The sequence below is a fragment of the Bactrocera tryoni genome, chromosome 5, assembly GCF_016617805.1.
Source record: "Bactrocera tryoni isolate S06 chromosome 5, CSIRO_BtryS06_freeze2, whole genome shotgun sequence".
Lineage (NCBI taxonomy): Eukaryota > Metazoa > Arthropoda > Insecta > Diptera > Tephritidae > Bactrocera > Bactrocera tryoni.
Genome location: NC_052503.1, coordinates 20,929,781 through 20,955,296, shown reverse-complemented (window position 1 = coordinate 20,955,296; position 25,516 = coordinate 20,929,781). Strand labels below are relative to the sequence as shown.

Genomic DNA, 25,516 nt, shown 5'->3' with positions numbered 1-25,516 from the left:
ACAAGGAAGTTATCAAACCTCTCAATTTCGGCTTCTCATCTACCTCCACTGCGGCTGCAGCCTCATCACCGCCATCCGCTTTAGCCTCGCCGGCATTGGGGTTTCGTTTGCCGCGCAACTGTTTTGGGAATGAGAACATTGCAAGAGAAGACAGCAACATGAGAGTGCCAATACCGACTGGTCCCAGCCACCAGGCACCAATCCAACGTGGATCGCTTGCATCGAAGCCGGGATTGGAGAAATTCACATACCAGCGTGTACAAAATGAGCCCACAATAAAACCGGAAGCGGGTCCCAAAATGCGTACACCAATTGTTATGGCCATATACATGGGTGACTGTTTACTTGCCACATTATCATCTATGTAGGGTATGCCTAGTGTGGCTACAGCCGTCTGTCCAATGCCAGAGCTCAAGAGACTAGCGAAGAATATGCACAGTACAATAACGGTGATTTTTGAGTGTGATGCCTGCTCCAGTTTTTGATCCTCATCGCATTCTACAAAAAAGATAGTTATGGTTAAATATCGGAAAAAATTGAGAAAGCATAAGACTTCTTAGTCAAATGAAGGACTGAAATCAGTGATAATAGAGGGACTAAATACAGTACCTGAAACAACTTGAAAACGACAATCTGAAAAATTTATTCGGAGAATGTACGGGGTCCAATATCGGCGGATCTCACAAATGAGCACCGCCTTGGGGAGAAAAACAGGTGTGCGAAATTTCAGATTGATATTTCTAAAACTGAAAGACTAGTTCGCTTATATACAGACGGACTAATTCGACTCAGCTCGTTTGTATATAAATATTTTGTCTCGTCTGAATGGATGAAAACGGGCTAGCCCTGAAAGTATTCGACGCAGTACTCGCGGGGGGAATCAGAGGAAGACTTCCACTCCGATTGAAAGATCAGATGAAAAAGGACCTGGCTACACTTAAAATCTCTAATTGGCGCCAATCAGCGAAGAGCAAGAACGATTGGCGCGCTGTCGAAAACTCGGCTATAACTGCATTTGCGGCGCCAATGAAGAATAAGAAAAAGAAGAATGTCTTAAAACCCAAAGACTTTCGCGAGGCACACCACAAATTGAGGAAAGTCGATTCCTGTACCTAATTTTCCCTATTTCGTATCTCTTAAGTATAAATATATTTTATAGTTAACATACCTGAATTGGAATTCGTTGAGTTCTGTCCCGGTATGCACAGATTCATTTCGTGTGAGCCCGGCACATTGGCCAACAATGCACTGAGACCGCCTTCCAATGCGTTCGCACTTGTCGCATTTATTGTGTCATTCATTCCATGCAGTCCATAACTGGCGTGCAGCATTTGACCATGTAAGGCGCGCATTGCCGCATTACCACCATTGCCGCCGTTACTGAGCGTATCAAGTGATTGCATCAGTTGTTTGCCAAATATAAAATGCGGCAATGAGCAAGCGAAAGCTGCAATGGAGAATAATACCATGCCGCAAGCGATCCAACGTGGGCGATGACCACGTCCCGCGAAGTAGGTTAACAACATAGCGGTACTAATTTGACCCATCTCACTGGCGCTTAGTAGAAAACCCGTCGTTTTCGATTTAATCTGAAATAGTTTCTCGATGGTAGTGATCACCGACACGAAATATGTCATATACATGCCCTGTAAAATGTAGGCGAGCAAAAAGACCACCATGAAGACATTAGTCGAGGCAAAGTTACGCGCCCATTTCGGCCGACAGCCGAATAAACCGCAGCCGGGAGCTTGTCGATCGCCATTACTCAACTCGGAATCTGTATCCGATTCATCCGGTTCACGCGTTCGTGTATTTTTTTGTGCGTATAAGCCGGTAAGTGGATCTTGTTCATCATACTTGTCTGGTACGCCCAAGCCGATACCATTCTTGCCGTTCATTAGCGAACCATTATTGTTGCCCTGATGATTAACCGGATAATGTAACAGACCGTTTTTGAGGTTATTAATTTGTTCGGCATCTTTCCATTCGTTGTTATTACTGGTCGATTTGGTGTATAGTACAGTGGTGGGATCACCTAGTGTTTCATTCGCATCTTGTCCTGCTAGACTGCCGTCTTCCGCTCCATTAATACTTGCTGTGCCAACTAAACTGTTGTCTGTCAAGCCAGTGTTGCCATTACCATTGTTTAGTGCAGCACTGTTACCATTACCGTTCGACAGTAGTGGAGTCCAGGCCTGCGTAGAATCACGTCGTGTACCATTCTGATAACCATTACTGCCATTCGCATTGCCGTGACCATTGTGTAATGGTGTGCCGTTCAGACTAGCATCGCCATTGCTGCCATTGCTGCCATTGTGTTTGTAGGGTGTACCAGCTGGACTTGAAGCTGTGCTTGGCTTTATCTGGCGTTGTGGAGACTGAAAATTGAGCATTTGTGGATTTGCCGCGGCATCGACGTCGCTGGCATTTGTCGAGGGATTCATATTTTGTTGTAGCTGTCGGTGTTTTTTAGTTGGGGTAGTAGGTAATGTAGGAGTTTGTTAGGGTTGGTGTTGTGTAGCTGGGATATTTTTGTTGGGGGGAAGGGTGGATGGGTGTAAGTGGGATTTGTGTGTTTCAAATTTAGTTATTCTATGAGATTTCTACTAAATATTCATCCATTTTCGATATCTACTTTTGATTTTTTGTTATTGTAAAATAGTTGATAACAGTTAAGTTCCCCGGTTGGAGCTTCTTAATTTCCGTTTGTATAGTTTTGTTTAGAGTTTTATGCGTTTGTTGTCTTGTTGGTGTCTTAACAAAGACACTGGCAGCTTATTTTTAATCGGTTTTACGAATTATTTTCAATATTTTGTAGCTTAAACGAGGTAGTTTTGAAGTTGAAGGTTGTAAAGTTTGCAGCTTCTGTTTTTTATATGGCAGTGTCTGGAAATAGAAGAAATTGAAGGAATTAGTTTATAAAATCTTCTCAAAAATAATAAATAGTTTCAAAGAACAGTGGAGAAACACCAAACCGGAAGGTTTATTATCATAGAATTTTAGGGATTTTTTTCACCCAGAAGGCTAATGATAAATCCACCTTACAGATGAATTGTTTCTTATTTCTAGATCACTTATTTGGGCAGTGGGGAAGTAAGTTCGACTCTTGCAATGTAATGTGTATGCGTAACAATTGTTTTAAATATGAAGACTCTCACAAGTAGAACCTATTAAATTTACATGTTTTTGAATAATTTTTTTGAATTTAGGAATATTTAAGAATTCTCAAAGGCTATACGAGACCACCTTCGAAGTCGACTTTATGTTGTATAGGTATAACAATCGAATTAAATAGATTCTTTCAAGTTGGTTTAATGATGGATTTCCTAAGACTGCTTATTTTTGAACGATTTTTTGAATGTAGGAATGATTAATCTCAAAGAATATAACGGGGTTTTCAATAAGATTGCCACAAAAGTTGAAACAAAAACAGTTTGGGATATCAATGTAGTTCTTTATTTCTGTGAAAGTATATTTGAAGCCATTATTTATGGAACTCGATTTTTTTGCATGGCCACGATTGCAGAACTCCAGACGCTGAACTCAATTTTCGACGCTTTTCAAGCATAAATCGGCCGACATCGCAACAATTTCACCTGATCGCTGATGATGATTTTTCGCTGAAAATCCGGATCATTTTCAAGTTGTTGCTCAGCTCAATTCAAGAACATATGACGAATCTGGTGGTTATACGGCTTCAGTTCTTGCGCCAATTTGATCGTCGCAACGACTGCTAGCGGCAGCAATATTCTCGACACTACGGGCACTTTGTCTTTGTCTCACTGGCACGGGAACATTTTGTACTGTGGCTGTGGATTCAAATTATTCCACTAGACGCTCAATTGTTGATCTGACGGGCCGACTATGAAGACCATAAATTGGACTCTTAAAGTTGAGGCCACTGACTCCGTATTTCGGTAGTAAATTTTAATAATTTCAACTCGTTGTTTGATCGTATATCTGTCCATAATAAAATGGCAAACTTTAATGAAGAGGAATGTCAAAAGAGCGGGAAAAAATATGGAGTCGTTGGTGTTCTAATCGGTCTACTTTTGTAGCGTCCCTATTGTAAAACCCGTTTTATAAAAATCAGCAAAAGCTCAAGACCAATTTCCAAAAGTATTTTGTGAATTTTTGAAAATATATTTTTTTTATCTAAGAAAAATATTTACATTTTATTATATCCCTGCACTAGTTTTAATTGTGAAATGTATGAAGTGCAGTGAAACCGAAGTTAAAATTGTTTCTTGTTTTTTATTTATCTTTGCAAAATTTTCCATTTGAATATTATCAAAATTTTCTTTCAAAAATAGTTATCATCTACGTTTTATACTATACTGAAATCAGTAGCTATATGTAATACAAAGCAACGGCTTGTCACAGAAGTAATAATATAACAGTTGTTTGAAACTTTAGAAAAAAAATTTATCACTACTTTTATAGAAAGAATTTATTGTCTTTGCCACTTTAAGAACCACCCTGACACATACACCTATTGAGAAATAATTACGTCGTTAAAATGATGCAGTCGAATACACTAACTTCTTGCCAAATTACGTTACAGTTATGTATAAATGTATATGTATGGAGATAGTAGAGTCATAAGCTACACAGCAGGTGAGGCAACTGAACCATTTGAAGGTTAATAGATAACAAATGACAACTTAAAATCGCAAACACAAATACACAAACAAAACCGGGTAAGTTCTGCATACGTATTGGTGTGTGTAATTCTTTTACTCATATATGTATGTATGTATGTATTTCACGTGCTCGACTCATTTCAAATGAGTTGCACTTTCGTTTTCAATTAAACTATTTATTATTTAATATTCTTCATTTTCGCTATCTTTATTGCACATTTGATATCACCATGCTATAGCGTTTTGATTATGTACTGTTATCATTACGTACTCACTTTCCATATAACACTGACCTTGAAAATACACAAACTATTTTTAAAACAATTTTTTTTGTATTTATTTGCCGTTCCTATGCGTATTTTCTGCGTATGCGTGCCAAATACACTCGCAAAAATAATTAGGTTGCTTCAAGTCAAGTAGTCACACGCAGCGAAAGTAGGTAATTGGGTGACTGGAATTGTTATCAACAGCGTTTTTTTATGCCGATAAGAATAATCACAATTGTTAAGCTGTTCCCTAGTGTTTTTTGGCAATATTTATTGCATTATTGCTGCACAAATTACACGTCCAGTGACGGCGAAGGCCGGATTTTGACTAAATTTTATGAAAAATTTACCGAAAAAATGCACCAACGCAATCGCGCTGGAGAAGCAGTAGAAGAATTGCCATATAACATTTTGACAATTTTTTCATATTTACACACATATATACATACATATAAAAGTGATATAATTGTGTATGAGTGTGCATTTGTTTATGTGTGCATGGATTTTTTATCAGTGCAGTGCAGCCATTTTAGGCCACAGTCGCAGCCACAGTCAGTGTCAATATTGATACAGCTTGCAAAAAACGACATACAAGATTGGCTAGTAAACAATAAAAAAGTTGATTTCTTATATACACTCACAAACACATATATAAATATGTGTATACCATATATAATATACATATTTAAGTATATTTGTTTAATTTTTGTGGCTGTAGGTGTATCACAAACAATTTATACCGACATATACACAAACATATTGGTATATTCATATGTACATATGTATATTTTATTGTATTCATAAGCGTGAGTTTCCGAAATGAATTCAATGTCAGGGCAAAAAGCTGCGACCGCCGCGTGACGTGAACATCGCTTTCGCAATTTGTTTTCGATTTTTGGCTTTTTTTGAATAGTTAATTAGCGAGAAGAAAACAATTATTTTAGATTGCTTTGATAAATTTTATTAAATTAAATTAAGCAGTAGTTTGTTTGTCGAATTCTGCTGTGTTGCTTAAAATAATTGGAGGCACAGCGGCTTATAAATAATAATTTTTATTTCCAGCTTGCAAATTTTCAAATGGAATTACTTTTTTTGGTAATAATTTACAGTTTTGTTCATGTTCGTCTTATTTTTTCTCTAAAAGGCGTACCAGACATAACCTTAATTTAGTCAATTGTCTAGGAGTTTTTAGTGATATAAATAAGGAAAAAGCTCTAATTGACTCAATTAAAGTAGTGTAGTGATTATTTGCAAAATTTTATTTTTTAAAGAAAATTTTCTAATTGACATCATTTTGGGTATTCCAATTTGCTAATTATATACTTTAATTTTTAATGGTAACAAGTTGTAATTAAAAGTTAAAGGGTTATCTATTAGTTAAATATCTACACTAATGATAAAAAATGTTAATTGACTCAATTAATGGTCCGAAAATTGTTAATTGACTCAATTAATGATGGAATTTGGTCAGTTTGTTAATTGACTCAATTAAGTATGAAAAAATCGCAAGTTAAAGGGCTATCAATTAGTTAAATAAAATTATTAATTGACTCAATTAATTGTCGAAAAATTGTTAATTTATTCAATTAAGTATGGAAAAATTTTTAATTGACTCTATTAAGAATTTGTCAATTAGCTAATTCTCTACACTAATACATATTGGAAAAAAGAAATCATTGTTGACTCAATTAAGGATATGTTAATTAGGTATTTGTACTCAATAGTACGTATAAAGAAAAAATGCTAATTGAAACAATTGAGGTTGTTTTGGAAATGCACATAATGATTTTATTTAGCAAAAAGAATGAGTTAAATAAACTTGTTAATTAACTCTATTAATGTTGGAAGATTGTTGATTGACTAAATTAAGCATGGAAAACTTCTCAATTGACGCAATAATAATTTGTCAATTAGCTAATTCCTTACATTAATACATATTGGAAAAACTCATAATTGACTTAATTAAGGACATTGGTTCGTTAGAGGATGTTTTTTGGTTTATAGAACCAAACCGTTCTCCGTCTATGTGCTTAGCGATAATTGTCATGAAACCTACCTACTAACCTTTACTTATTTTATGGTGCATATAAGGAAATGTGCAGAAAAAATGTTGGACCGTAATTGCTTGCAAAAATATGGCCACCCAAAGAAAAAATATGGCCAGATACTTATTTGCTGAGTTTTATGCCTGTGTATGTTATTACAGATAATTTATTTTTCGTTATCAAAGGTCGGCATGCATACATACATAATACATACATATATACAATATATGTATGTGTATAAGCATGACATCCATATTTACTTCGCTTGGTTTAACGTTGTTGCACTTTTTATGGCTTGGAAAAAGTCTTCCTTCATACATACATATATATTTAGTATACTGAAATATTTATATGTTTATGACTTTTGCGCAACACATTAATTACGGCACGTTTCATATTCGAAATGTACTGAAAATGTACTCAATCTTGCACTGGTTTACATTTTGGCACAATTATTGCGTAAATAAGATTTTATTATCAATTTTTGCAGAGACCACATGGTCACTTATTATTATTATTAAGATTTGTCACTTTATTGAATGAATTTAACATGAAAATTGGCGGTAAAAAACACTTTTAGCAATCACTGGCATTTTTCAGTTTGCTAATTTGACAATTTGACATTTGTTTAGACAATTGCAGAGAGTGATTCAATTCAAATTGCGAATTCGAAGGGGAAAATTACGAAAATGTGACAATTTGTGGATAAATACACATTAAAGTAAACAAAATTACTGCCACAATACTAATTAATTTAATTGCTAATTTGGTTTTCATATATATTTCATAGCGAAGATTTTGTTGTTTTTCCCAATACAACACTTTCACAATTGTCAATTATTAGGCAATTTGTAGGCAATTAAAATAATTTCGTTCAAGGTGGAATTAAATTTGAAATTTCATTTATTTCATGAAAAATAGTACGATTTTTATTTAAAAAATTGGATGAACACAGTAGCTGTTTGAGTTAGAAATTTAGGTAGTAAAATGACAAAATAAATAAATATTATAAAATATGGAATAATCCAAATTTTTTCGAAGTTTCTTCAACACAAAATTCGTCACTTTGTTTTTTCGTATTTTCGTTGAACTTTTAAAGAAAGACTGAAAACTTAGAGATGTTTTTAAGAAAGCAAATTTAGAACGATGTAATACAAATTAATGGGTGTACCGGTATGAAGTAAGCGTTAAGATATACATATGTGTTGGTAGGAAATATTTGATGTGAACGAGTCCTATTTTGAGAAACCTGACCTGAGGAAAAATTTGTGATGTTTGTTATGGGTTTTTTTTTGCTTTCAAATATCATAGAACTGTGAGCATTTAAGCTTTTGAATTTACGCCAGTCAGTGAGGTAAATCTCACATACTTCATAAAACTCAGTGAGAGTTGTGATTTTTGTGATCGCATGTGAATAGACCTTGAAATCCAATGCAGAATCACTCTTGCGGACAGGTGCTACTTTGGACTGAGTAGGCAATTGAAAAGTGAAGTCCTTTCCCGACGAACAAAGATCAAACTCTCCAAGTCCCTCATCATTCCCTTCCTGCTTTTTGGTGTGGAGGCATGGACAATGACCTCATCTTATGAGCCGGCCTTAGTGTGTTCGAGCGAAAAGTTTTGCGTAAAGTTTTTGGTCTTTTCTCAACGGCGATTACCGCAGTCAATGGAAAGTACGGAACGCTGTACAAGATATACGGCGTCATTGAATTCAGCGAATCAAGAGACAGCGGCTGCGTTGGGTGCGAAAGGTAACCAAAATGTGTAAAAAGCAATACCTTGAATTTTTTTTACTTTCCCACTCAAAATTAGTATTTCATTGTCACATTTCATACCGGTACAACGGTTTTTACTATATCAATTGAAACAATTCTGCGGGTTGTTGTATACACTATAACTTTGACTTTGCTTAACTCTGCGGGCTGTTGTCCAGGCTATAAACACATATATGGTTGTGTGCATGAATGAAATATTATTCAGCTGATAGATTTTAATAATTTGAATAAATACAAAATGAAGAAATAACAAATATAACAGTTGATCGTTAATTGAGCCTAACGTTAACCGGGTAGTCAGCTGTGTGAAAGGCAAACAGGGTGTGTCAATTATAATCTTAATATATTAAATTAATTTGGCTATGCGAAAAGGCTATTAGGAATGTATGCTTCATTCAAAGCAGAAACCGTATAACGTTCATCAAGCCATTTTTGGCATTAGTAGTAATTTTTTTTTTATCAAAAATCGTATCTCATTAACACACAAAATTCTTTTTTATCCTTTTTTATATCAAGGCTTACACACTTGAAAAATTATTACTCACAGACCTTGTTCGACAGCTTTGTACTCTTAACATCTTAAGGTTAGGTTGTAATTATGGAATATATGCACTGAACTCGAATTGTTCACTCCCATTAAGGCTCATATGGTTTAATGGTATGGAAATTTTACTTAAAAACGAATCGCCAGTCAAATTTTCACGTTCTGAACAATTGACATATTGAGATCAAACCACTACTAAAAAAATGTATGTATATGGACCAGTCTAGGTTAATATAAATCTTAAGTATACTTTTAACTATATAAAACTACTTCTTCAATGCAAATATAATTTTTAAATTTTTTTGGAAATATTCCCTTAAATGGCTTTGCAATCGTTTCACTATGTTAGAGTTATGGATTCTCATTCTTTGAATTTAAAATAATTAGATGTTCAGCTATATTGTTGAATATCTCTAGTATGAAATCCTTAAAGATATAGGCAGATAGCGCTACTCTTTTCCAGAAAACAGCGCTACCGGGATGTGCTTTACGAAATTCATCGAGATATCTGAATGAAAATCATGCCATAAATAATAGCAATTATAGATCTTTCGAATTTATTTTCTTCCGGTTAATTCGAAATATTAACAATACAGCACTGCTTGGTTCGATTGTGTAAACATCAGTGTCTGCATAATAATGAAACAGCTCAATACAAAGCAATGCTGTTTCGAAAAGCGGTAAGAATTTGAGAATATCGGCGCTTAAGTAAAAAACCACAAGGCAATCGGAGTGAATGCGGAAAAAACATAAAAAATAATAATAAAAAAGCGAACTTGGGAGAGTAATAGAAAAAAGCGAAAATGAGAGAAGAAGGCTGTGGGTATTCGGTCATAGTTGGCAGTGACGAGTAAAGTTCCTTGACATTCTGCGCTGATGCAACAACAGCGGCGTCAAGCTGCAGTGAGAACAACATAGCAAAGGTGAAGTTTTGCATACAATCAAATACATATATACATACGTACATATATGCGGTTGTACCTATATACATATGCACAACCACACACATGCAAAAATACATATTTACAACCATACAAACGAAGAGCTGCACGGAAGATGCGCTTGCAACACAGCTGCATGTATGAGACGTCGCTATTAGTTCGTGTTGTAGTTGTTGTTGCTTTGGTGAATTTTGAATTTTGCGACTGTAGTTTGGTCATAATTCGTATTTCTTCAACGCTGCTTACAGGCCAAGTTTAGCGCTTTTCTCGCAAGCACACATGCAACGTCGCGCACAAAGCGAGACAATAGCCGCGACCATAGCAAAGCCAACAACAGTGCATAGTTACATACATATGTATGTACATATACTTATATAGTATTAGCGACAACAAACATAAAGCGCTGCTGATTGTCTGCTGCAGCAACTAGCCGGCGTTCTGCAACCTGTGCGTCTGTTGCTACGTAGCAACATGCCGGCCGCTGGTAATGATGATGTCGTTGGCTTTGTTGTTGCTTTTGTTATTTTTGTTTTTTTTTTTGCCTGTTCGGCCAGAGATCATTCACTTTGCGGCGATTCCACACGCTTTTGTTCTACACAGATTTGTCTTGGCCGCAGAATAACCACAACAATAACAATAAAAACAAGGCATTGACTGTAGCCAATAGGTCGAGCAGAGGATGCAGCAATACACACATGTGCGCACACACAAACATGTGATCGTTGCAACAGCACGCATGCGTGCAAATTTAGCCTCACTCTTACGTATCTACACCTGATCACACACACACAAACACACATTAGTTTTGCTCTTGCTGGCAAATTTTGAATTTGTTGTGTTGCTGTTGTTGTCGACGTCGACGTCGCCGTTGCTGCATCCACTTTCAATGCTAACTTCATTCGTTGCCTCTGCCGCTGCACTCGCTGTTCGCCGAGCTTTGCGTACGTGTTGTTCTTATTGTTGGTTTTTTTTGCAGTTGTTGTTCTTATTGTTTGTGTTGTTGTTTTTTGGTTTTACTTTTTTTTTTGCTGCAGCTAAGCACATTGAACTCGATAAGTGGTTGATGGTGTCTGTATTGGTTTCTCTTCGTCCGGCGATGACGATTCGTTTGTTTGCTTGCCCTTTCATTCTTTTGCTTATAGGCAGGTAGTCGACGCTTTGATGGCATTTCCTTTGCAAAAGCAAAAAGTTCGTGCAAATTGCATAACTCTATACATTCTGCGGTTAGTGTTTTGATTGGTGTTGCTTTTCAGAATGACCCAGGAAATATGCATATATGCCTACTTATATAGGTATTTTCAATACCGATTTATGCACATATATACATATGTACATACTATATACATTTGCATACTAAATATATGAAAAAATCTTCTAAATACATATTTCAACAAAAAATTGCATTAAATTTGATTTTACTAAAAAATCTTGCTTACGAAGTTGTTTGAGCATGACTGCTAAATAGTTCTCACTGTAAAGTTCGGCATTTTTGCCTAAAATTTTCAAATAGTTTTCATCGTATGAATAAAGGTTTAATTGCCTTATAGTTCCTTCATTGGATCATTAGGTAAGATTTTGGACTTAGCCACAATATTGATTTTTTATTAAACAGATTCACATATAGAGCGGGGTTTTCAATAAGAGCGCTACAAATTTTTTTTTTGAAATAAATCATAAACGGTTTGGGATATCAATGAAATTCTTTATACCTGTGAAAGTACATTCGTAGGTACACTAAGAGTCACCAATGCTTCCCGATAAAATTACAGTTTGGAGCGGTTTGTGGGCCGGTGGCGTCATTGGGCCGTACTTCTTCCGTGATGATAAGGACTGGGACGTTACTGTAAATGGGAATCGATACCGCTTAATGTCACAAGCCACACAGCGAATGTCACAATCGATTTATTGAAAACCAAGTTTGGTGAACGTGTTATCACACGAAATGCCCCAGCCAATTGGCCGCCTTCCGATTTGACGTCCTTAGACTATTTCCTGTGAGACTACGTCAAGTCTATGGTCTATGCTAACCAACCAGTTACAATTGATGAACTTGGTACGAATATCGAACATGAAATTGCAGCAGTATGGGCAAATTTATTTTTCAAAACCGTTTAAAATTGGGTTCAGCGTCTGAAGTTCTGCATTCGTGGCCATGCAAAAGAAATCGAGTTCCATGCATAATAGCATCGAATGTACTTTCACAGGAATAAAGCATTTCATTGATATCCCAAACTGTTTGAAAAACCCGTTTCAATTGATTCAGACGAATTCAAAAACAAGGATTTATCGAAGAAGGCAAGTTGAAAAGATATTTTAACTTTGTTTATACCATGATCAAATATGAATCGGACTGATCCATCTAAACTGCGTGCGCAGACTGAATCGATAAATATTTTTTTCTAGATTGATGCAGTCTAATTTATGTTAGTGTGAAATTTAATATCCATATGTCAATTAGTATGTATTTGGCCATTGTGTTATAACGCGCTCAGTTTCTCAGGCGATTTTTACCATGGAAAAATTTGAACAACGAGTTTTCTTAAAATCTTGCGTTTCTAATGGAATCACGGCAACAGAATTGTTCAAAAAGTAAGTAGTGTGTAGGGGAGTTTACTTTATCACAAACATACATAAATATTTGCCACTTGAACTTTCAGTGGAGTCTCGAAATCATGACCAACTTAACTCAGTTGCGAATTAAAGCAACAGTGCAGGCAAATTGTCGTGTTTGCATCAAAGACTAGTATATCAACTGTTATTTGGGTCTAACAAAACATATTTTGGTTAGTTTTTGGGTATAAATTCGGCCATCGGTAAATTGGTATCAAAAGACCTGAACATTTTTAAAAAATTACATCGTGTGCAAGGCGCAAAAAAAAATTGACAATGTAACTGAGGAGCCTACACTCATCAAACGCATCACTGGTGAGAAGACGTGGGTTTAGGAATATGCTATCGAAACTGGTCAATAATCCAGCGAATGGCGTTTCAAAAAATAAGCGAAACTCCAAAAAAAAAAAAAACAAATTTCGTTGAAGGCACTGATGGCCAGACGGGGCTCATAAAAAGTGTGTGGAAAATTGGATTAATCATTGATATAAAAGGAGCCTATTTTGAAGGTGCTAATAAAGATTTCTTTTGTCAGTTCGGGTTAAATTTGTTAAGATGCTTGTACATAATACCTTGTTTATATTTTATTAACAAATTTTCTGAACATCAAGTCACATTGAGTTGAGTTATGACTGCAATTTCGTTTTCTCTCGATTTATTTTCTCTCTCAAATATTAAGTGTGTTTTTGTTGAATTTTTCTGACGCTCTCTAGAAGAAATGTAAAATTCAAATTAAACGCTTTGATATTTCTGTTATTTTGCTGCCATCAGTACTGGTATATTGCAAAGGAAATACCAATTTAAGACCATTACATTAAATCCATTCGGATTGCCTTCGTATATCATTGTCAAATACTCGCTATAAGCTATAGTAAGTCAGTTTTGGAAGACATCGGGCGAGATTAGTTTTTCAAAAATGTGTAACAGTTGGTTCAAAAAGCCAAAGATCGAAACATTTTTCGAGTTTGACGATTAACTGATAAAATAATGCTAAAAAATTTCCACAAATAAAAACTCGAGTGGCAGCCGGTTCAAAATATTAAGAGTTTTTGAAAAAGATAAGGAAACGAAGTAAAATAACTTTTAACACTATTTTAATATTAACAAACCTTGCACTGGTTGGTACCAAATATCAAACGTTAACGTTTCAAAAAGCGAAAAATTCAATTAGGAAAATTTTACAATGAATTTCTTTTTTTCATTCTTCACATAGCATTTATGTATTACTTATTTTGTAAGTTGAGTTGATTAGACACTTGCTTAGTTAAATTGACTAACTAACTACACACATAATACTTGCTACATCAAGCAAAAAAAAAAATATAAAACAAATTCATAAATATACATATATGTATGTATGTATGTGTAAAAATTGCCAGTCACTTATTAAGTACCGGCGATTTCTTCGCTGGGCAAAGCTAAATTTGCCCATACCACAAGTATTTCTCTACATGTGTATGTGCGTGTATGCGTGAACTCAATTTTCGCTACAATTCACAAATTCAATGTGAAGGTCAAAGTCAGCGGCAGTGACCAAGCGACTGAAATTAAAGCTAAAATAAACACTCAAATGGCGGCATTCATTTAAACATTCACTATATGCCAGTATTTATTTATATATATTTGCATGTGTTTATGTATAAATATTTTTATTGTTTAGTTTATTATAGCTTTTGTATATACATATGTGTGTATGCAACAAGTTTAAGATGGTGGCGTGTCGAGAGCGAATATTAAAGTCAATGAAAACTAAATGGTAGAAAAAGGTAATAGCAAAAGCGGGAATTTGAACGTGGCGGGAGCGGTGTTTAAATGGACAAAAAGTGAACTCGGTTGGAGAGAAAGTAAATTGAATTGAATTGAATTTGTTATTAAGATTTAGAACGTATAAAGGTGAGATAAGGAGATTATAAATGGTTTTTTTTCATTTTTTAGTGTGTAAATATTCTTGATAGAATGATTTGTTTTGAATTTCTTTGTTTTTCGATTTGAAAAGTTATTAAATCATTCTTATAAAGATTGCAGTCAAGCCATTAATTGAGTAAATTATATAATTGAAAACAATTATATGAGTTAATCGAGTATTTCACCTTTCAATGAGAAAAATTGTAGTTTTTGAAATTAAGTATAATTCTTATAGAAATTTCCTTGAACCCATTAATTGAGTCAATTTTATAATTGAATACGACTATATGAGTTAATTGAGTATTTAGCAATACAAGTATGTAAAAGAAAATTTGAAAAGTGGTTGATATTAAGTATAATTCTTATAGAAATTTCCTCGAACCCATTCATTGAGTCAATTTTATAATTGAGTACGACTATATGAGTTAATTGAGTATTTAGCAATACAAATATGTAAAATAAAATTTGAAAAATTAAAAAAAAAATATAATTAACTCAATAGTCAATTATATGTGAGTTAATGGAGTATTTAACAATTCAATTAAAAAATTCGAAATGTGGTTGATATTCAGAATAATTATTTTAGGCATTAATTGAGTCAATTATTTAATTCAATAGAACAATATGATCTGATCACTAAATTAACTCAATTAAATAACTGCTCTAAACTCTTTATTAATTTTTAAGAAGGCACTATAATATGATTTAATCTGCGAATTCGATTACATACAGATTCTAAGATATGAGAAAATTTGCCAATTGGTTTAATTAAGAAGCCGTGACAATCGGCAATTGTCGGCAACTCTGACATATTTAACATAAAACTATTAAAAGGATGAAGTGGATATACTTGCAAATAAAAAAAAACGTATGATTTTGAGAGTTTTTGAGAAGAGTTTTAAATCATAAATAAAAAAAAAATAATGAAATAAGGATTTTAATTTACTTAAATAATGAGTGATTTATTAAAAAAAAGTTGTTTCCCTTGATCGCGTAGGCGATCTCCAAGAAGACTTCCGAAAAACATGTCTGGTGTTGAGGAAGAATTTTTTTCATTAAATTATCTTAAATTCAAAAACCAAAAAAGTTTATAATTGCATTAGATGAATACGGGTAATGATCGAAGAACTAGTCAAAATCTTGAGTTGGGATAAAATGGCGGCTACTAAACCAAAAAATAGATTTTCGCGAAATTCCACCTAAAAGTGGCTTAAACGATTTTTTTTAATCTAAATTATTACTCCTTCTACAATAAAATCAAATAAAGCAATGATAAACACTTTAGAACCATCACAAAACATTTATTCCCGGGCTAATTCAACGAATAAGCAGAAAAGTGAAATGCTGCACTCACTGCACTATGCACTTGAAATACATTAGTATGATCTCAAAGTGTAGAACAAAAACAAAAACCGGCTACTGCTAAGCTATAAGAAAGCATGTACAATGCCGGACAATGGTAATAGTGGTCAAGACTGTTAGCAACATCAACAGCATAATCGATGCTACACGGCAGACGAGCTTGACAATTTTGCTTTCAATGTTATGCATTTGATGTTGTGTCATTTGGTTGTTATTGTTATTGCAAAAGTCTGGACTGGACCAGACCAGATCACACAGCAAAGCCGGCCAAGTCCAATAGTCCAATCGATAGCGAAGTGAAATTGCAGCTTACTCTTGTGGGGGAGGGGGGAACATTTAGAGGCGGCAGTGAAGAGCGTCCAAACAGGTAGCGAAGAGTGATTGTAGAAAGAGGAAATAACAACAATAGCAAAAACAGCAACAAACTATAAGGAAACGAGTACATTTGTAATTTCGCAATAGTTGCGCTTGCGCAATAGACATACTTATGTACATATGTAAGTATGTACGACTAGTGGCTGACTAGATGGTAAGCGAGCAGTAAGAGCAACCTGAAAAAAACGGCAAAAGTAATGGAAATAACAGCAGTATAAAACTACAATAATACGACTGCCAATATCTGTTAAGCAATCGACGGAGAGCCACCGGTTGCCGCTTGCCATTATACTCGCAATACTGTATTGGCTGTATACATACATATGTGTATGTGTACGTATGTTTGTCGGAACTTATGAATAAATATGTAAACAATGAATTGTGCTATTAAAACTTAGTTTCTTTGCTTCATAGAAATCTGTATTATACAATTTTTATTTGATATTTCCGTAAAGAAATTTATGATGTACTATATATGTATATGTAGGTATGCCACAGCTTCCAAGAATGGGTTCTATTCGGTTGGGGATGTGGTGATGGGAGACATCCGTCTGCAACAGGCGGATACAGGGAAATATCTAGAGCTCATCCTGGATAGGAAGCTTTCGTAGGTGCCGAATATCGAAGAGCGAGTAAAAAAGGCATCGATTGCCTTATACTGCTGTAGACATGGCAAAAGGTAAGATCTCTAACCGTAAGTGGTCCTCTGGCTCTATGACACCATAGTCAAGCCCATTATGTTCTATGGAGTTTTTATGTGGTGGAGGGCTCTAGAATATACCACACTTGCAAAGAAACTCAAGAGCGTTCAACGGGCGATGCTCATCAGCATGTGTGGTGCACTAAGGTCTACTCCAACCATGCCACTTAATGCCATCTTGCACATAGTGCAATCGTAGATATCGTCGGAAGGTGTATGGCTGCCAAAGTTGTTATCAGACTCAGAAAACCTGATATTCTCACACACATTGACTTCATACCGGTTCATTTGGATTATGGAGTCGTCAAACTGAACTCTGGCGGCTCCTTCTCTGCCATATACCGACGAGGGAGTTGTTGGTGGGAAGAAGCCGTTGGAGGCGAGGGGCAGTGAGCTTCTTTACGGATGGGTTAAAACTTAGTGGAAAAGTTAGTGGAGGAGTTTACTGCCAGAAACTCTCTATCTTCAGACTTTCTGACTATTGCAGTGTCTTCCAAACTCCGGAGTGTAGCCTCCTTCAGAGAAGTGACCATTCATTCAGATAGCACAGAGGAGATACTAGTCTTGAACCCTTTAACAGTTCGTTAGGGTTTGGTCAAGGAGTGCCTAACGTCTCTGGCATCGTGTGTCTTTTAGATGAGACTGGTATGGGTGCCAGGCCTTAGCAAGGAAAGGCACCTAGAACCGCTATCGGTAGAATGGGGGCGGGTCGGTGCTCCCGGATCATCTTGTTTTCTATTACTAGATGGCTGGGTTTCGCGAAAGCTTGGCCAAAGCTGGGCAACCATCGGTACATGCGCTGTCGCCAAAGGCTTCTAGCCCAATATCGATCACAAGATATCCAGTAGCCCTTTTGCCCTCAGTAAGAGTGGTCTCTCCCTAATATATTGGCTACTAAGCGTTTTGCTAATTTATAAGTTCGAACACAGGAGTTCTTCTTTTATATGGATTCACAAAGGACTATATATACCTAGCCGTCCACATGTGATCTTTGATCAGTCATCTAACCTAACCTAATGGACATTTTTCGGAGTTGGTATTTTGGACAACTGTTACTTGATTTAGATTTAGTTTAGTACTACTTACATATAATTACTTAGACTTACTACGGAGCAACGGTTGCAAATCGAGCAAATTTATTAATTCGAGTAACCATGGATCGGTGTCGCACCACGTTAACTGTAGTAAATAATGTGCGCCCTCTAAGTGGAGCAGAGTATCGAAGAAGATCCGAATGAGTCCGTACGCCAATTGGAGCTGTGCCCTTTCACTTTATGACAGATTTTGTAGAAGAATCTTGAAGCTGGCCGAAAATCAAGCGCATCACACGTTCGGTGAGGGCCACCGGACCGGATCTGGCGTTCTCGCCTGTGGCGTGGCTTGTCTACGATTGATTTCTTGGAAGAGAATAGTCGGCACGTTATTGCTAACAAATGGGTCGATCGGCTGGAATTATCCCGAGTCAGTGCTGGTGATCACTTGTCCGAAATCATTTTTGAAACATAATGACAAGCATTATACTGTGCGTTTTATTTCTTCTTGAAAATATGTAAAAAAAACTCTCTTTATGTAGTGTCCAACCTGAAAAGTTATTTTCTCAAAAAATCTTCAAAGAAAGAGCAACCAAAAAATATATATACATATATATGGCATATGCTATTGTATGCTGTTTCTTTTAATTTTTTACTTATGTAAACTCGATGGGCCAATATCCGCTTTACGACTTGCGTCATTTGGGCTAGGTGCCCTATTAAATTTTATTTGCCGACTTCCTGCATACAAAGTAGATGCGTCGAATGAAATGTTTGGAAAACATGCTCCAAAAGATAAATGTAAATTATTTTTAAATATTCGTACATACGAACTCTTTGAGTAAAAAACTGTGTAAAGACCGTTGTATTGAAGACTTTCTGATTGAAAATGGAGAATAGTACAATGAGATGCTCTTGCCCTGCAGAGAACAAATTAGCATATGCGCAAAAGCCGTTAATTTTCGCTGTGGGTATGCCAATATTGAAACTAATATATAAACGATGGGTTCCAAAATGTTATTTCCTTAATAACAACGCAAAAGTTCCAGAAATCAAAATATTTTTTAGAAAATACTACAAAAATAATATTTAAAATTTTGTATCTATATTTATAAAAAAAATCTATATTACGGAAATTTCTCCACAGGGTATATACTTGTAGTTTGTTGCGTACATAAGCTAATACTGACTCAAATATGATTCGTCATCGACTCATAGCTGGAAAAAATGCGTGTACAGTTATGGATTGTGTTAAGTATACGCGAAAGTTACTCCATTGTCTCGTTGTTACAGTTGCTGTTGAAACGAATTCACTTCACTGGACACCTTTTTTACCTTGTTGCCTTTTAGCTCTTCCTTATTTGTACTTGTTGGTAAATGTTTTGTTTACTTTTTCGCTGTTTTTCGTAAATTTTAATGTCGTTTCCGAATTTCAGTACATTTGCAATGGGTTTCGTCGCGAATTGACATGAAATTATATTGTATTTACTTAACATAAATTCGAATTTGTTGTGTGTACTCGCATATTTGCAAAGGCAGAAAGAGATTGGTAACAAATTGAAAAGTTAAACAGACTATATGGAGTGCAACTAACGGTTTCGTATTTTTAGCTTTTTCTTGTGTCTTGTTTTTTGTTTTTTTTTTTGTTAAGAAAGGAATACAAAATATCTTGAGCAAAGAAAGAGAAATTGAAGTACGAAAATTTTATTTTATTGAAATATATGTATTTCTTCGTTGGCATATTGTAAATATCACAAGCAAAGATTTTCGAAACAATTCATAATATTTTTTTATGTTTTATAAACTGCTTTGTTTGGTAGATATTAATGCAATTGCTCAGTGGCGTAGCTAGGGGGGGCGAAGGGGGCCGTAGCCCCGGGCGCAACGTCTTGGGGGGCGGTAAAATGATCTTCGCTGTTTTTTAATATTCAGAAAAATACTTCAACAATTTTTTTTTACAAAATTTAGTATAAAATATAAAGAGAACTCATAGTGTAATAATCTGATTAACAATGAATAATATAAATTTTTACTGGAATACTCTTCAGTTTTTGAATTTGTCTTATATCTTTCTTAAAATTAGTGATAGAACTTAAAGATGCACTTTTCTAGCTTTGTCTAGCGACGTGTCACTCTCACAGTTATCCTATGCTTTGAATGTAACAAATACTTTTATTTCTCCAAATTTTCAAAAATGGTATTTAAAAACTCCAATTGTGTCAAAAGTGTAAAAGATATATCGCGAAAATGGGTTTTTTTTCTATGGCTTTTAATAAGATGTCTTGTAAATTTACTATTAATTTCCTCAAAAACCGTATTGTGAGAATTTTGGAACTTCAGAATTTGCGTGGCTTCTAGTTCCTAAATTTTGTATACTTAATATCGAAGATATTTTGTAAAAATTCACTTTTGTTCGAACCACCTCATGAAACTTGTAGGTGGGTAGATAAAGGGGGGCTGCAGAACATCCTTGGCCCCGGGCGCCCGAAGTTGTAGCTACTGCAATTGCTGAACCTTTGTTTTGTTAGCTTTTTAGGTTATGTTTAGGGTAGTCTTCGAACGAAGAGAGCCAATTCTGATACAATACATAAAAGAAAATAGAGGATTTTGACATTCGTTGTTGTTGTAGCGGGGATCAGCTAATGGGAGACCCAAGAAACGAGCTGTTTCGACGGGGTTGTACCATATGAACAGTGGTCTTTATGAATTGGTTTCAAAGAGCATGCAAAGAGGTAGTTCGGATTCTTTGTAAAATTGGTTTCTATTGTGGATTAGTAGATCTTAAGTACTTGGACTTAGGTCACTCTGCATTCAAAAGGCTACTCGAGTTATATTAATTTGATATTTTTCGTCTACTTGTGAAGTCAATTTCCAGTTATATGATAAAGAGAGGGTTCTGTAAATTTTAGTGTGCATATTATTTGAATCACCTTTAAGCCCAAAATGTATTTGGATTTTTGAAAGATGCTATTATAGAAACGTTGTATAAAATTTAAGATTTGGACTCGATATAGGGATCGGCTAAACTTAATTCCTTAGGAAAAAAATACATATATAAAAAGAAAGTATGACGACACCACAGTGTGAGTGCAAAATATTAATTAGAAAATAAAAGAGCAAGCTTCGATAGCTTTCAGGTACCGTTAGTAGTATTCATTAGTTGTTCAGGCTGTTACACAAATCGTCTAACGAACTAAAAATTCTACTTTCTTTTACAAATTTCTCGTTCTATTAGCAGATTATTATTATCTTTATTTAAACAATTCTAAAAATACGCCTTATTTGTCATTTGGTCGCAATTCGTTGACTTTTATTCCCAAATTCTTCCATGTTGTTCTCCAAAATTTTATATATAGATATATGTTTGCCTGTTTATACATATACAAGTGAACTTATTTTTAATGCAAATATGTACAAGCCATTTTCTTTCACGCGAACACGATCTTAAGTACTTGCACAGGCACACAATGCCCAATACTTGTACGCATATATATGTATATTATATAGTATTCATATGTATGACTGAGTGTCTATTTGCATAAAAAATTGTTAATAACTGGCACATTTGTGATGTCTAATGATTTTGGCAAAGCTTAACGCCAAGTAGTTGGCGTAGCTTAAAAAATAAATTCTAAGGAATCGGCGATCGATAATTTTTCTCGATATTTTACAATACAAAGACTACAAACTACACATTCATTCAACTATAAGTTGAAAGCAATGAACCCATGAAAGTTACGTTTGTGTACCGTTGTATGTCCAAAACTACATACATATTTACAAACGCTTAAGTACGTCGGTAAATATTGCCAAAATCCGACCACATCGGTGGCAATAACAACTGTTATTCAGCAACTGCTTACATACGCCCACCTTGATTTCGTGCTCAATGCTCACTGTGGTCCTTAGCAAATCCGCGTGGCTGCATACAGAGAAAGAATTCTTTTGTTCGCTGGCACATTTATGTGATAATTACTTTTACAAATATTTTTAAGTTTAATAAATAGTTACCGCTGATGTCATTCTACAATTGGAGTGTTGATGGATTGATGATTGAATATAAATATAAAGCTGTACGCATGTGGGCAAAAAATAGTGAGACTTTTCATTTTACATTTCGCGCGGAAACCCCATTCATCTCCATATTATTTTTTCGAGGTTGGTAAGATTATTAGTGACATCTGTGCCAAATACTACATCAAATTATCATTAGTGTTTAGTATACGTTTTTCTTTTTAAATACATAAAATACATTTGGCGATTTTTGCGAAAAGTGAACTTCAACAAAGAAGTTCCATTCATTTTTGTGTGCGGAAGCAAATTTCTGATGCCAAAATGTTCAGAATGCTAGAAAAGGCCTTCGTTGATAATTATTTGTCGCAAGCAAGTGTCTTTGCTTGGTACACATTATTCAAAGAGGGTCGAGTTGACGACGAACCACGTCCAGGGCGGCCATTAATATCAACTGATGATCAACACGTCAATAAAATAAAGGAATTGGTTTAAGAGTCGACAACAGCCAATCAGAGATCTTACTGGCACCGTTGGAGTATCGGCAGGATGCGTAAAAAACTTTTTGAAATATCATTTAAACCTAAGAAAGGTGAAAGCAAAGCAGTTCCAAAATCACTTTTTTTTTTTTTTTTGAAAAACAGTTTCGCGTTAACTTCTGTTAAACAATGTTTTTCGACTACCAGGATGTCATAAGCCTATTAGTAGTGACAATGAGTCTTGGCTCTATACTTACGACTTGGAAACAAACAATCAATCGGCCGAATATGGTGGCAAAGTTGAGCCGAAGCTTAAGACACCACGTCAAAGCAGAGTTATATTTACAGTTTTTCACTTTAAGTTAAGTTCCATGTGCACTGAAATTGTTGGCCTATAAAAATATCATAGAAAATCTAGGCCTACAGAATAATTAGTTTCTCCTTTTTGAATAATTGGAATTGCTGGATATTTTCGGTGCATATGTATATAAATAATAATATTAAAAAAAAATAAGAAAATTTTATATGAAAATGTCGAAAAGTCGTAGATAAGGCAGATAAAGTTCAGCTTATAATCCACAGATTTTGAAATGATTTTTCTCCACAAATACATATTTTCCAAGAATATTTCTCTGTGTATCAGTAAAATAAACTATGTACTGCATGTAGAAAAAAAATGAAATGAGCATAGTATTCGCCAATATAATTTGAAAAACACTTCAGAAGTCAAGTGTACCACATATAATAATGCGCAGTATGTACAATATGTATGCATGTGCGTTTGAAAATTTATTACCCCACATGTCTTGCTTGTTTTGACTTCATTTTTGACAAAACATGTGGGTAGAAATAATGATAGTAATTTGCATGCGTGTGGTTTTACAAAAAATAAAGAGAAATAAAAAAGTTTTGACAACAATAAAATTTTGGGCGTTTATACATAAGTTTCGGGTCATACGAAATTATATAACTTGTGGAATGCAAAAGTGAATATATATACGATCTAAGATTTCGCTGATTAAATGGTTTAGCAAGGTGGTTATAAACTTCAATTAAAATTGTTGGTTTGAAAAAGTTCTTAGTGCTTTTATAACACCTGATTAAAAAAAAATTAAAATTTGTTATTACTGTGGCAAGAAAAAAGTGTTTTTAACGTGATTTTAGAACTTATACATATCGATGTTTGCAATTATAACAGACACCAATCGGAGTCTGTAAAGCATCGCATATTTATTGACCCAGAAACAATGATGAATGATGAAACTAGAAGGATGCGCGTGCTTTAAATAACCCAATTGTGTGGTGTAACAATATTCTATAAATCACAGCAATAATATTTTTATGAGATTTCTTAACTTGTGATGGTGTAAAGATAGTGTCAAGATAGAATTGCTTGCTATAGCTTGCAACAAGTGTATTTCATTTGTATGAATTTCTGTTTTAATTGAGCTCCATTAAGCCTGTGTGTCTAAATCTAGGTCGCTATTAATAAAAATATATGTACATGGCATATGTATGTATTTACATAAATATTTTCGAAATTTAGTGCTGTAAATATTAAGACAGATTTGTTGTTGAGTAAAATTTTAATAGCTATAAGGGTAAGGAAAATATTGAAAATGGATCTTTGGAAGAATTTGTTGTTATATCAGTAACTAGAAGTTATCAGAAATACATACTTTGAAAAGTAGAAAAACCATTAACATAAACGTATTAATGCAAAAGAATTCTAATTTATGGAATATGCTTCGCTGAATAAATAATGTTTTTTTTTGTTAATAAATATTAAAAATTCGTCTTACTAATTTTTCGTAGTTGAACAACGTTATAAATTATCGAAACACCTAGTGTTATCATCATTTTATATATGGAATACATGTACTAGTTTTCCTTACATATACTGTTGTAAAGGTTGATCCAAGTAGAGGTACTTTTTCAATAGCCTGGTTTTGACAGATCACGCGTTATTCTTGTTCTGTAATGTTTGGCATTTCATCATGAAAAGCCTTACGCCTGAACATCGTTTACAAATCGTTCAACTTTATCACGAAAATTCACGTTCTGCAAAGAATGTATTTCGGGCGCTTCGCTCAACTTATGGTAGGCCCATTTGTGACTCAATGGATATGTACATATATAATCAAAATTGCCACATTTGGGGCGAAAAGCAAACTAAAATGATTCAGGAGCCACCATTTCATCCAGAAAAACAACGGTTTGGTGTGGTTTGTGGACAGGTGTTTTATGCCGGTAAAAACGTAACCGTCAATGGCGACCGCTATCGCGCCGTAATAATCGACTATTTGTCGCCTGAAATAGAAGCCCGTGATCTCGGCGACATTTGGTTTCAACAAGACGGCGCCACTTCCCACACATCGCATCAGTCAATGGATTTATTGAGAGAACACTTCGGTGAGCAGATAATTTAACATTTTGATCCGAGCGATTGGCTATCGAGACCGTGTGATATGACGCCGTTAGACTTTTTCTGTGGGGATATGTAAAGCCTAAAATCTATGCGGACAATCTCGCTTCGATTCAGGCCTTAAAGTAAAGCATCACGCTTGTCTTTCGCCAATTACTAGTCGAATCCTCGAACGAGTCATCGAAAATTGAACTCAACGGATGAACCTTCTGAGACGTAGCTGCGACCAACATTTGAAATAGATAATATTCAAGAGATAAATGCCAAAGAATGTTCTTTCGAATCATAATAAACATTCGTCAATAAATTTGAAGTTTCTGTATTTTTTTTTTTAAGTAGGAAACCTCGAAATAGATGAGCCTTTATTATATCTTACTAAACATCTGGTGCGTACAAAGTAAACC

The 25,516-nt window shown here is 34.9% G+C and overlaps 1 protein-coding gene across 2 annotated transcripts in view; it reads right to left on the bottom strand.

Moving 5' to 3' along the window:
- The window catches only part of LOC120776680 (solute carrier organic anion transporter family member 74D), a 74,504-nt gene that overhangs the window by 5,960 nt on the left and 43,028 nt on the right, over nucleotides 1-25,516 (bottom strand). Inside the window, exons 3-4 of one of the 2 annotated variants that reach the window (XM_040107554.1) lie at nucleotides 1,169-2,886; nucleotides 19-498 (exon numbers count right to left, since the gene is read on the bottom strand). In XM_040107554.1, the coding sequence (XP_039963488.1) occupies nucleotides 19-498; nucleotides 1,169-2,444 (1,756 nt within the window). In that variant the 5' untranslated portion in view covers nucleotides 2,445-2,886. Of the gene's footprint in view, nucleotides 1-18; nucleotides 499-1,168; nucleotides 2,887-25,516 lie in introns of those variants that run through there. The other variant, XM_040107555.1, reaches the window with a different exon arrangement.